At 45.6% G+C, this 14393-nt stretch overlaps 2 protein-coding genes across 2 annotated transcripts in view; one reads left to right on the plus strand and one right to left on the minus strand.

Annotated features, from left to right (window-relative positions):
* Window positions 1–8908, plus strand: part of rftn1b (raftlin, lipid raft linker 1b) — a 94758-nt gene extending 85850 nt beyond the window's left edge. The window contains exons 9-10 of the mRNA XM_030371437.1: window positions 2951–3026; window positions 4607–8908. Of these exons, the coding sequence (XP_030227297.1) occupies window positions 2951–3026; window positions 4607–5308 (778 nt within the window). The 3' untranslated portion in view covers window positions 5309–8908. The remainder of the gene's footprint in view (window positions 1–2950; window positions 3027–4606) is intronic.
* A 2231-nt stretch (window positions 8909–11139) lies between these two features.
* LOC115554655 (vitelline membrane outer layer protein 1 homolog) lies at window positions 11140–13970 on the minus strand. The gene is made up of 4 exons (XM_030371449.1): window positions 13595–13970; window positions 13062–13174; window positions 11514–11825; window positions 11140–11238 (listed from the first exon to the last, which is right to left on the minus strand). Exons 1-4 carry the CDS (start codon window positions 13802–13804, stop codon window positions 11232–11234), a joined length of 642 nt encoding a protein of 213 aa, XP_030227309.1. The 5' UTR covers window positions 13805–13970; the 3' UTR covers window positions 11140–11231.
* Between the last annotated feature and the right edge of the window lie 423 nt (window positions 13971–14393).

Raw genomic sequence — 14393 nt, forward strand, 5'->3', positions numbered from 1 at the left:
CAATGCCAATTCACCCCTTGCCCCTGCCACTTAGCCCTACCCCTATGTTATCTGTAGGGAAAGGATGTTCCAATCCTTGTTTTGGATAGAGAGGTAAGGCCAAGTCTCTCCAAACAGTAGCTTTTCTGAGACATACCCAAAACCGACATCAGACAACTCACAGAAAGCCTTGTGGATCAGTGGCGAGATGGTGGCCAACGCTGCAGAAGCAGCAAAAGAAAACCACAAATGGAAATGATTAGAAATTATGATCTTACCTTAGTTTAATGTTGTTTCAATGTCTTAGACCATGTCATTTAAGTTCTCTACAAGTATAACAAAAAAGGACTAGTATGCTGATCACATTTCTCACTTCCCCCCCTTTGATGGCGTATGACGTCTGAATTCCAGCTGCTAAGTTGCTGCCCTTATTACCACTACTCTAGTGCAGACTGGCAGGGTAGGAGCACGGGCGGTTGGCCTACAGAGCACCGCTGTTCTGTAAAGAAGTGGCCTGGTAACTAAGCAGCATTGTTATTTATTTGACGACTTGTTTCATCGATTGACAGCATGAAACGTATAGGTTGTGAACGATTTGTGAGCGTTCAAGCATTCCTGTCTCCATCAGATAAATGGCAAATGTCATTATGATAATGCCACAGTAGGGAGGCAATTTGCTGATGACAACCGTAAAAAGGATGCCTACAGCCCACGCAACAGAATCACCACAGCTAAAGACGGCATTGTGAGATTCTAAATGTCCGGCAATGAAGTTGTCTCGTGTGGCTACGTGAACACCATCGATGACTACTGCTGACGTAGCAGGGTCTTGAAGGGTTGTTCCATTTTACAGGAGAAGATTTCAACCACCTCCGCATGTAACCCTGATCCGAGGGGCAATTCGAAAAGCGAAGGGGCACTTGAAAAAGACGGGTAGGGTAAAAATAAGAAACGGGATTGGGCCTGCGATTAAAAAGCAGTACAACCACTACCAGGCTAATCTGGTTTGGCGAGTGAAGGACTTTGGTAGTGAGGAACTGTACATCTCTGATGCCTTCGACAAGGCGCTGTGCTGACAGACCTTTCATTCCCTTCAGATGAGCCTGGCATCAGCCAAGAGACGCGTACCTTTGTTCCAAAATAGACACCGGCTATTGCTCTTCGACAATTCCAGTTATAACAAGGAAGTGTGCGCACCGAGTCTGACAGCTAATAGACGGCGGAAGGGGGGAGGGGGGTGGTTCAGTAAAGGCCTGTAATTTTCTGAGCCATTCTCACCATTTCTACTTTAATGGTCTGTAGACTGGGCTGCTGCTGAGATCTGGCGGCTGGGCTGGTGTGTGCGTGCGTGCGGGGATGTGTGTGTGTGTGTGTGTGTGTGTGTGTGTGTATGTGTATGTGTGTGTGTGTGTGTGTGTGTGTGTGTGTGTGTGTGTGTGTGTGTGTGTGTGTGTGTGTGTGTGTGTGTGTGTGCCTGAATGGTGGCCGGGAACACCAGGGTAATGGGAAGGGGAAAACGACAAATGGTAGTGTTGGATGGCGTATCAGAACCCCGCCCCACACACACACACGCACACACACAGACACACACACACACACACACACACAAACGTTGTTATGTTCTCTGCCAGAGCAGATTCCTACTCCCTCTGAAGTGGATGGAGGGAAGATTTGTGGCGGGCTCTAAAGTGTGTTGTATGCCGCCATCATAAGCGAACCGCTGTTCTTCATTTCGAAAGGCAAACGGCTTAACTTGTGACGGCGGCATTTCTATTCAGTGTGGGATTCAGTGTGTGTGGTTGTGTGTGTGTGTCTGTGTGTGTGTCTGAGGTTATGAACACATGAGGGTAGGAGAGAGAGCGATGCACACATACATTGGCATAAGCATGCATCCCCCCACAACACGCACACAATTGTGTGCCGATTATTGAATAGAGCTACTTCCTTCTGGTAAAGAAAAGTGACTCCACTTAAACTATGTAGGAAGCAAGTGAGTAGGGGGGAGTAACTACAGGGAGGGATGAATATTGAAACCATCAAAGATCAGGGCTGCCACACACAGGATGCCTTGTTAGCGAGAAAACAGGTTTTCTTCAGTGTGTGTGTATGTGTGTGGGGGGCTGTGTGAGGGGAGATGAGTAAAAATAGAAGTGTGCAAAAGACAGCACACGCATGCGAGACAGGAAGCCCACACAAACCTGAATCTGTGTTTCCTGCCACGATTAATCCGTCAAGCGTACTAGCACTAGTGTAGATTAGTCTCTTTCACAGCACGCAGTGTGGTCTGTTCCCTGCACAGGGGGGGATTAGTTCACAGATTCTCAGCGTGCTCGGGAAGCCTCGGAGGAGCAGAATAAGATTTCACAAGTAGCAAAAGACACACACACACACACACACACACACACACACACACACACACACACACACACACACACACACACACACACACAGTTCAGAAGTATCCATTTGACAGTTGGCCTCCTTTTGTGTAGCAATCACAACAATATGGTCGCCTCCAGCTGAGTTTAGCCAGCATCAGATCGTCAAGGATCCTCCCAGTCGGAGCTCAGGCCAGCTCAGTAGCCTTACAGCATGGAGGAGTCAGGAGGAGTCAACCGGCCCCGGAGAGCCTAGAGCAGCACCAACATGGGACCCTCGTTGCCAACATTGATTTTCCCTAACTGCATGAACATCGCTGTGCAGTTGTATGCATTTGAAAGCGTGAAAATATGTTTTGCAAGCATACAGTCCAGACCGTGTCATAATCAAGCCAGTTAGTTTAACTCCCGTTCCTTTTTTAGCCGTTGCTGAGGAAATTCATTCCTCAAAGAAATGTTGCTCTCCAGATTTGCAGATTAACTCAATTTCCGTTATTTGTTTTTCCATCTTCTCCACGTTTATCGTGCGTCTGTCCCCTCCTTTCTTTTCCATGTTCCTCCGGGTTTCCTGTCCTCCACTCTGGGTCTGCCAGCGATGGAAGTCTGTCCACCAAACAGATTGTTTTCCTGCAGAGGCCCGTCCTGAGCAGAAAGAAGAGGGAGCCCAAGGTAGGTGACCTCACATTCCTCTCCTTGTTGCTCTTGGCCAGGGAACGGGTGGAGGGGCTGGAGGTGGAGCAGGGCAGGGGTGGAGGTCCACTCTCAGCACAACTTCCTTCCCAACCGAGCGGTCTTATCTACCATTCAGTCGTCTGGTACAGTGATTCCCAACTGGAGGGAGTTTCTGAGCGGGTCGCAGAGCATATGCCGAAGCTTAATCTTCAGAAAGAAGCTCCTGAATTATCTAAGGTTCCGATGGCTTATTTTATTGAGTATATCCTTGCTGAGGCTTTTCATTCGCTGCATTTTTATATCGGTACTTGAAGGCAATTTTGACAACTGTAACTAGGACAGTGGTTCCCAAAAAAAAAAAAAAAAAATTGGAGATTGTAAATAATGTGTATGGCAGGGATGGGGGAATGTGTCATAACGATGGTCATCATGACCCGATGCAACTTTGTGATACTTTTTAGCTAGCAACGTTGTTATGTATGACCGTTACATGAGCAATGCTACGACATGTGCCATACACAGTGGTGTAATACTAATACGGGTGTGTCCGCCTTCCCTTCAGCTCAATGCTGAAGGGAAGTTGCCCCCCATCTATCAGATATGTTTGCTATAAGTGTGCCTCCATCTGTACCCCCTATTATCTTGAATTACCTCTCTCAATTAGCAACTTGTGAATGTCAGAAGTGTATCGTTTTTGCAGCCAATAACATGAACCACTGCCTAGACAGAGCTCCACATAAGAGATCCACACATCCACACACCTCGCCTGTGTCCCGTTGACGTCTCGAAAAAAACATGAACATGTATATGAAATTTAGATACAGGTCATTGAAGATTAATGTAGAGGGTCAGCATGTTGCACAAGGGGTGATATATGTGGTTCCAAGCCAAACAACATACATCTGATCCACTACCCCTTATTTCCTGGAGCTTAACATAAATATGCAATAAGCAATAAGCAACGACTGGAGACAGAAGCTATTGGGGGCGGCGGCTAACGTCTTCCTCCCAAACACGACTGTGGGCGACAACCCCCGAGTCTCCACATTTGTTTCTCACAGCAAAGTGAAAACGCATTGCGTTCTCCGTGACCCCGATTTAAATTGCCTGGGTGCCACGCTCCAACACTAATGGGCCCACTGGGAATAGTGGGGGGAGAAATGTATTGTCTCTCTCCGCCATTAGGTCTAGGATGCACAATGTCCTTTCATAATCTTGGCCAGTAAAGAAAATATTTGTTGTCTAAAATACATGGGAAAACCAAACACATATTGGAGAAAGGAAAGCCATTTGTTTAGAATGACTGCAGGGCCTGGAACGCAACAATAATAACAGCCTGCCTTAGAATGACCTTCTGTCTACGCATTAGCCACAGCCATTTCAATTAGTTTGTTATCCATGGGTAACATTAAATCTACTGTGATCCGTTCTTAATTAAGTCTACGCGTACGTACACCCAAACGGCCGGCAGCACATTGACCAAACGACCGCACATTCCCCACAAACACATTCAACCCTCTACTGCACCGTTTATCCATTTATACTCTCTCTTTCTTTCTCTCGCTCTCTCTTCACAGAAGCTGATCTTCAAGTCCCGAAGCAAGACGAACAAGAAGTGCATGAAGGAGGCCGCCTCGGCAAAGTACAAGAAGAAGAATAAACCTGGAGCGTCGACCGGAGTGAAGGACCTGGAAGATCCCAAGATACACGCAGAGGATGGGGAGAAGGAGGCGATGCGGGCAGCAGCTAACCAAGATGGCGGCGGGAGCCCCAGCCAGAAGCCGGAGCAGGAGAGAGAGACCAGGAAGGAGCGGGAGAAAGAGGAAGAAGATAGGAAGATGGACAGCGAAATCAAGGTGTCTGTAGAGGAGACATGCAAGCGGGAGGCAGGAGAGGTCCAGCCGGAGCACAAGGGAGGAAGAGAAAACGGCAAAGAAGGGGAAGAAGAAGAAAAGGAGACGATTGAGGAAGAGGAGAAGAACAAGGAAAGCCCACAGGAAAGGGAGGCAGCGCAAAGAACAGATGAGCCGTTACAAAATGGAGAGGTCGCCTCAGACATAGTACCGGACACGGAAAGATCTGAGGAAAGATCTGAGGAAATCCAGGGGAGCGCGGTGGAGGTGGTGGTGGTCGTCAATGGGCTGCGAGAAGACGACGAGATGGAAGACGATGACGAAGGGCTCCTCACTAAACTCCCGGAGACGACAGAGGAAGCAATCACCAGAGAACCTTTGGCAGAGGCCGATCCGACCAATCAGAGCCCGGATGGAGCTCAGTAAACCTTCCCTGGCAGCCAATGAAAGTTATTCCCCCCCCTCCTACCTCTTAAACAGCCTATATCTGGAGAATAGGTTGAAGCCCTGTAACGTAATCTCATCCCCAACCCCACCCTGCCCGATCCTCAAAGTCATTCTCCGAACACCGCCGCTGTGTCCTTTGACTTGCTTAACACACAAGTATCCCTGCTATCGGCCACGCTTAGCCCACCCCTGGAACCGATTTCCTGCAGCCTCAGAGCCCCGCAATCTGTACGATGACCCTCAAGCCCACAGCATTACACATACTGAATGTACCCGGGGGAATACCTAGTTAGGATCACCATTAGGATCCCACCACCTTGGAGAAAAGAGAAGCCGATTGTACATGACGGTTCACAATGAAGGTTGAGCGTGTAACAAGGCACTAGTCCTCAGAATACCGTGACAAAGACCTTGTCAACCTGGTCCCGTTATACACGGCAGAGATCTGCCTTCAGGGCGATCTGCCAGAAAGCCCTGAACCAACAGTTTCTTTAGGAAGTCAGGTGACGTAGTAGGAAGATTGACCTAGTGCATGAAGGAGAGAGGGGGTCTTGATGGATGAATGGGTCAAACAGGGGTTAGGAACCCCTGAAGGCAGACTTCTCCCAAGTGCCGGGTGCACCACAGTGGGGTCACAGGAGAGGTTTGGTTGGAGGAGCAAAATAACTCTCGAGAGGACGATGGTGCTAGCTGTTCCGTTGCGACAATCCAAAGTGAAGCGAAGTTACGTTTACGATAAGCTCGAAGCTAAGTGCTGCAGAGTGGGAACGCCCGATAATCAGATTGTTATGTTTTGGTGGCTCACCTTGCATTAAGAATGTTCCGGTCAAACCGAGGTAGATCAAGATGTGGCGAAAAAACACATCGGAATGAGTGTGGTGTGTGGAAAGGAAATGTTTTTTTTAACCCTTATTTCATGACTTTTACGATCAATTTACAAGATAGAGAGAATGAGAGCAAGAGAGAGCAAGAGAGAAAGAATCGAGTTTGTGAGCAAGAGCCGGGCATTAGGCGGTTCTATAAAAGAAAATGAATAGGCCAATTTAAAAATAACAGCAGTTTATATACCGCATTCCATCTCAACGTTTATTTGATTATTTTCTCCACAGCTTGTTAAGCACCTCTTAATAGGCATAATTTCTGACAATAACAGAGTCATAATGTGATGTTTCGCTGTATCGTGTTGCTTTCCATTTTAAAAAGGATGTGTCGACATTGATGCTATGAAGCGCTCATAAGCCTGCTAATGGCTTTTGTCGGCGGGGTATCTGTCAGAAATCATACATTTATAATAGGGGTCACGTATGGGAGGGGATCCAAAGAGGATATTTACAGCAAATCACAGCTGAACTCAATGGCTGGAGAATAACAAATATTTCTGTTATAAATGAGAATAGATATATTTCAACGACAGCGCTACGGAAAATGCACATTCATTCATTACATACGTTATTTTATTTTTATTTTTTTATGCTGTATGATTATTATATTTTTGCCCAATTAACAGGGCTGCACTTGAAAATATGCATTTTATTTTGGATTTGAAGGTTTTACTTTTTATTGTTGCTTTTCTAGTTTCATTATGGAATGGACATTTGTTTGAACATTGTAACAAAATCGGCCCGATTCCTGTAGCTACTATTAACTGCCACCAGCCACCACGGTTGAATATGTAGACGTCATTTTCTTCAAAGGCACGACATAAAGTTAAACATTATTTGTTCTCGACATAAGAGTATTGTGTTGATATTTTGAAGGTATGCTTAATCGTTTCCTGATAAATGAAGGTTTGAGGGGAAAAAAAGGGTTGAACCGAAGGTCATCCTTGTGTTTTTGTCCATATACATTTACGAAGGTTTTGATCCATATTTCAGATGTGTACCACTTAAATGTTTGTTTTTTTTATTGTGAATGTTCTGCTTTTCAGTTGAATCGGTCAAGCGACCACTGTGACAGAGTGTGACCGTCAGAAGGAAGGAGGTTCAGTGCTGCCTGCGCCGTTTCTGCTCTAAACGTGCGGATATTTCTGATGGCCTGTACCTTTAGCTATACCTCCTCAAGGGTGGCTCCATCCCGCGTGTGGGTGGGTGGGAGGTCATAACTAATGGCAAACAAGGTCAGGGGGTCACTGTTGAAATCAGAGGGGACTTTTTCAACAGCTGTAGACCAGGGTCTTTTGTGCTGGCACAACGTATAACCACTCTTGATATGCAGTGAAGATAGTAGCTCATTCCGTAATATATAATTCTGTGGTATTTTATCTTGCGTTTATTTTTCCCTTCTGCGTTTGTGTTTGCTTTGGGATATTTCCGCAGTAATAAGCACTTATTTTGTCAATGACACGTATTTTTGCGTCTTGCGGCACAGCTGGGAATCAGTGTGACTTGTCAGGTCCCATCAGTTGGGCTAGTGTTTTTTTGGTTGGAGACTACAACAAATATGAATTATGGAAGGCAATATCAAAAGACCCATTCCAACAGCTGCAGTAATCATTATGGATAACCCCCCCCCCCCACTCACCCACCCCTCCTGCTGAATCTCGGATCAGGTTATTTCTTCAGATTTAATCATGTTTTTCATTTTTCTCAGGAGTCAAGATAACTGTCATCTCTCTTCATGAATATGAATGCGTTGCTATCAGTATTCTGCCTTACGTACAAGCGAGTCGGAAACAAAAGCCTGCTGCCGGTGTTTCACATCTGTGGCGCATATTCTGACATTCATTCCCCTTTGACATTTAGCTTTGGGGAGAAAACAAAAGTGTTTGGAAAGATGGGCAAATCAGGAGGTTGTGATATTCAACACAAACCCATTTCCTCTTTTGTAGCAGATTTTTTTTTCAGCCCCTTCCGTCAGATGGGGACGGACGCGACCTTAACCCTACCTTAACGCAAAGAATCGGGGTCAGAGCTCAGCTTTCCCTCCCCATCCAGAGCAGTTTGCTACCTTAGGTCAAGATGTACAGGGTTCCCGTCTCTCAATGCTTATTGGCTAGCATGACCTTCCAATGAGAACAATCAGTTGTGTCCTGTTTAAAAATATTGAAATAAAAAAATAAACAATGGAAAAACACATTTTGAACAGAGCTACACCAATGCTTCAGCAGCTACGTATACAACCGCAACCATGTATTCTTTCGTGTAAAAAACCACATATTATACAGTTAACCGTTGTGTGTAAACATCGTCTCTGAGCCTGACTAGATGAGCTGGTGCAATTGTTCTCAGTAATGCTGTAACACAGGCGATCGGTGGACGCCACACGTCTGTCTTTGTGTCTAGAAGTGACAGAAAACATGATATCGTAGGACATTTTGGGCTTTGTTTTCTTTTCCAAGCAGTGCGTCACTCGCAGTCCCGTTAAGATCTGCCTCGATCATTTCCTTCAGCTCGGCTGCCGTCTTGAATGTGGAGTATCTTTGATCACGGTCTGCGGTCACTTCCGCCAAGTTTGTCCGCCATCGAGGAAGAAAATAAACATTATTTTATCTTCATCCGCCATGACTGTGTCCACCTTCCCATTGATATCATGACATCTGTACAATTTGTATATTATAAATTGATTTATATTTAATGTCTACACATGGCTCTCGTCTGTTCTTGTGTTAAGGGTACCACACACACACACCAACACAAATGGCAATCATGTCTACCTTGTTAGTATTTATGTTTGATAAAGAAATCCTGCATTATTAGGGATTTTTTCACTTCGGCTATTAGGGGATATGTAGGTAAAATCATTAAAAAGCCAGCGGAGCGCTTGGTCTACATCGAGCTCATCAAAGACCCACTACGTGTCTGGGATTAATCAAACAGAAAGTGTTCAGGGAGAATCTTTTCTTTTTCCCCGGCCCTTTGTTAAGGCGCCCTCCTCGTTGCCTTTGAAATGGAAAAGTAATTTCCAAGAGCAAATGACGGCTTCACTTCATAAAGCAAAGTAAAAGAGCCCTCTAATTCGATAGAGCAGGACAGCGCCAGCAGTGATGGCCCTTGGGGAGAATCAAATTATTGTTTCCATCAAGAGAATATTGGTTTCGAGAATGAAAAAAAAATTACAAAGAAAACGGAAAGGAAAAAAAAAAAAGCATTTCGAATTTCGGCTCCATCTGGTTATTGCCTCCTTCATTACCATGGAAACGGTATACTGGATCATATTCTTAGATATTTCATAACTCCATCAACACAATGGGCCTACCATCCGGTAGCTGAAAGCCCACGCTGCATCTTTACGCCTATGCATCAATGATCCCGATGGACCCAGCCCCTCATGACTCCTGGAGTCATGAACGCATAACTTGATTATGTAAACAACTTCATAGTCACAGTCAAGGTAACGCATTGTAATCTAGGAGTCAGTTAGTACCAAACCCGAAGGCAGTGTCTACGGTCATTAACGTTACGGAATCTGAGTCCAGCCAAAACAAAACCACCCAGGTATTAACGGCGCTTGAATTACAGCAGGCGGATAACGACGAGCCGCTAAGCTCATCAGAGCACCACAGATCTGCTGTAGCTTGGATATTAAACTTACGGACCGGGGCGGTAGAGGAACTAAGGTTTCATTTGGAGCTTTACAATGAGGGCCCATTGGGTAACGGTTCAACTTCTGCTGACAGCTGCACCATTTCACAATTAGTCCCCCTTTTGGAATTAAGAAAAGGTTTTCTTCACTGTTGATTGGTATGCTGCTGTAAGAGAATATTAGCCGGTGGGCAAATCAGCATAGACTATTAGCCTAAGGGGTTCTACGGGGAATTAATTGTATTAGTCCCACACTTTCTAATCTACAGGTTTTATGTAGAAGCCAGACATGTACAGCGTTGCATTTAAAAGACAGTGTGTGTGTGTGTGTGTGTGTGTGTGTGTGTGTGTGTGTGTGTGTGTGTGTGTGTGTGTGTGTGTGTGTGTGTGTGTGTGTGTGTGTGTGTGTGTGTGTGTGTGTGTGTGTGTGTGTGTGTGTGTGTGTGTGTGTGTGTGTGTGCTTCTATTATTTATATGCATCATACTGTCCTATTCAGTCCACCTTCACATCACTGCCATCTAGTGGTAACGTAGGGGACCACGTTCACACTCATCACGCGGCAAGCAAGTGTCGAGAAGGCAGTGGTGGACACATGTTTTGAATTATACCGACACAATTTGGTTCCGTCTAAACACACGCTCTCTCATTGAGGGTCGACTCGGTTAAACATACTGTCAAACTCACTTACAAAATACACTTCAGTAAAGCCACTCGAACGGCGGACTCGCTCACGCGTAGGCCTACTACCCCCATATCTAGTGGGAACATCTCGGCTCAGCACAAATCCCATTGACGGCAGCTCGTATCCTACGGTACGGCCGGTGATTAAATTAGGCGGCAGTGTGTTCTCTGTGTCTCCATAAAAATGTGTTGGAAAAAAGAGACCATTGAATCAGTGTGTCCACGTCGTAAGATTAACACGCCGCCTCGTCCATTAATTAACTCAATCATATTTGCGAGTGCAAATCACCACCTTATCAACCTTCGTCAGGCTCTGAAGTTTAAATTGATTAATACCCGTTCTCTTGTCATTTCTTAATTACCTTGGTTTCGGGAGAATGGTAATGCTTGTGTCAGCGGCTCTGCGTTATGATGACTTCGCTGAGAACTTATTGGTTCATTAGACAGGAAATAAAAACACGCTGCCCTCGTGCTAATCAGGGCCTTTCGACGAAATCTCCACACGACGACAATTAGAAAAGATAACTTTTGTGCTGGCAAAACTCAATATTCCCAAAACATTTTAGTTTACAACAGTATACTATGGAAGAAGTCATACCACAGTAGCCTGGTTTTGGTTTGGAATACATTTTTAATGTTTTGATTTTCCATACTCAGGAGGACATTAAGTCGTCAGTGTCGGCCTTCTTCGCAATTGCCGTCAATCACTGGGAAACAAAGAGAGTGAAAACGAAAATGTTATGAACAAAATCTTTAGGTGTCAACCTTTCTTTTTTTCATATTTGCTTTCCTTAATAATTCAACGATATACCAATTAAAAAAAAAATCTCTAAATCAACATTTAACCGACAATCCACCATGATAATCAACAGGACAATCTGCGTTACCGCCCAACCATCGCATCAACCACCACCAGCCAGTGTAAAAACACAAACAAGCAGTCGATCAAGGGGGTCAGCCTGGTCTACTTTCCACCCATCACCTGACATGCTGGGGTCGATCGCAGCAGTAGAAGCGCACGTCGTTGAGGCTGGAGTCGTCCAGGCCTTGCTGGTACTCCTCCACCTTAGACTCCAGACCACAGATGCCTCCGCTGGGGCAGACGGGGCTCCAGAGGCCGTACTCCCCCCATCCGGTCCCCGGGCCCTCCAGCACGGGGTGGCTGCTGCAGCGGAAGCGGATGTTGTTGACGGCGGTGTCATCGCCGAACAGACCCTGGTGGGGCTCCACGCGCAGCTGGAAGGACTCGAGAACCCCCCTGGGGCAGTACTGGGGCTGGGACCACTCTCCATAGCTGCAGGGGGGGGAGAAGTCGTTGTTAGGGTTTGGGATCTGGGTTCGATCCCCAGTGTCTATAGGCCTCCTGGAGCACGGTGCCTGGACACATAACGGCTCCTTAATTACAGCAGACTTTTTATATTATAGCAGTATCTGACTTCACTGTAAGTCGCTCTGGATAAAATCATCTGCTATATTCAGCCTTAATGTGTGAATAGTTAGTATAACTATACACTGTATACTGTGCGCTGTTGCCACATACACAACTTGGAAGATGTTTATATAAAGGCACACATGCATGCAAACACACTTGATTATACACCAGTTCATTCATACAATCAAACACACACCATTTTTTTCAAGGATACAAACACAGGAGAAAGAAGTGGGAGTTGAGGTCTACAGAGAAGAAGAGGGAATTAGAGAAATAGAGAGGAAGACGAATGAGTGACAGACACTGGGAGGAAGCCAGGTTTGTGATTCGGTTTCAAGGCCCTGGGTTAAACCCTGGCAGAAACCCTGGCAGAAACAACCTCCTTATCTAACCGTGGGAGCGACTGCCAATCTGTCTTGTGAAAGTATTTGTTTACTCTCGGATTCACCTGTTTACAGCAAGCAATTTCCCATTCAGAATGGAAACAAACACCAGGTGCAGTTACAGACATGATCACAGTAAAATAGATTTTTTGATTTAAGAAAAGTAATCCATATGTTAGGCTAGGTGCTAGATATGAAATCACTGCTCATGATGCCAAAGTATTGTATGTTATGTGTTGTAATTTAAGAAAGCTCTACAGTTCTTTTTACAGCTCAGTTGAGAATATAATCAGCAAAACGACATACATAAGTGTCTTACTTTATAATTAACTAAAACTGATCAAGTTGGAGAGGGTTTAAATAAGAGAGTGTGGGAGAGAGAGGTGGTGCGAGAGAGAGAGGGAGAGGTCTAGAACCTCTGTCAGGGGCGGGTCTAAAGAAGATGACAGGTGTCTATCTAAATATATAAACAGTTTTATAGATATATATATTTGTGTGTGCTTTCCCATGGAGGCCCTATATCACCCTGACTGTATGTGTTCTCTACCTACTAGGCTGGCCTTTGTGGGACTAGAACCTCCAATCTCTACCACTGACCAACCCATATGGGAATTTAACCCATGTTCCACTACTCACCAGCCCACATGTGACTAGAACCTGTTTTCTCTGCCCCTCAAGTCTCAATATGAGACTTGAGGCTGCGATCTCTACTCACAAGCCCACATGAGATTCAATGGAGTACAGGAAGCTGCGGTCTTCGTCTCTGGCACAGATGAGGCGGACTCCGTTCAGGGCGGTGTCATCCAGACCGTACTGGTTGGACTCCACCTGGCAGATCACAGAGCAGCAGTTAGGTTCCCGAAAGGTGTTACCTCTGTCAGGTCAACTGACAGAGGTCACACCTTTCAGTTCTTTCATCACCTTTCGGTTCTTTCATCCATCCATCCAATCTCAATGGGAGCCTGTGAATACTTTACTAGTCTTAAAGTAAAAGAAAAGTACAAAAAATTGTGACTTGTCGCTTAAAGAATAAAAAAAAACCCTTGATTGATCCGCTTTGTTTCTTAAAAGCCCCCTACCTTGAATAATAATGTAAGGAATTAACGACTCATCCCTATCCCACCTATAAAAACTAAAGATGGGTTAGGGACACATTACAACTAATACCAAGCTCACCTATTACAATTGATCCAAATCTCACCTAATACATTTTTTTCTAAATTCATACTCCTACTACGCTGCTGTTACCCGGACGCTGAAGCCCACAGCGTAGAACTTGTCGGGACACATCTCGGGCCAGGTCCAGTTCCCAAACTGCTCTCCGTTGGGCACGTTGATGACAGAGGAGTACTTCCTGCTGCTGAACTTCAGCCCGGCACGCTCGACGGGCTCCTCCTTGCACCAGCCGGACGCCACCAGCGCAAGAACCGCCACCGCAGTGTACATCAGGTAGCCCATGTTCTCAGCAGGTCAGTAGTGAGGGAGGTGAGGAGACAATGAGGTGCAGACTTTTATAGATAACTCTATGGGTGTGTTTTAGAACCTTTCCCTCACGTGCTCCCTCCTCTTGCTCATTCACTACGACTTCGAGGGGATCTAGTGGTTAGGAGTCGAGCATGGGGGATAGGAACACAACTTTCCAGACCTGCTTTATGAGTCTCATCTCCACAGCATTTTCTGCTCATGTATCCTCCCTCCCAATGCTGCTACGACAGCCGCTATAGGTTGCTCCTATACGCTAGGTACAATATTGATTTAGGAAAAGTGGGTGAGTGGAATTGTTAAAGAATGACTAATGTAACGCAGCCTCGGGGCATGCAGGTGAGGGGAGGTGTGAGGACACTGCTCTGATGCTGATCAATAATTTACAGAAACGATATAAGTAGCATGGGAAGTAACAGATGCTAGCCAGAGGTGAGGAAATGTGTTGTCACACATGCCCACGCACACTGATCAGGCTATCAGCCTGTGCATCCATCTCTACAATTTAATTTTAAACTCGGAGCCAAACCTCCACTCAGACACTTGGCGTCTGAGTAGCTTGAGA

The sequence above is a fragment of the Gadus morhua genome, chromosome 11 (assembly GCF_902167405.1).
Source record: "Gadus morhua chromosome 11, gadMor3.0, whole genome shotgun sequence".
NCBI classification, from domain to species: Eukaryota; Metazoa; Chordata; class Actinopteri; order Gadiformes; family Gadidae; genus Gadus; species Gadus morhua.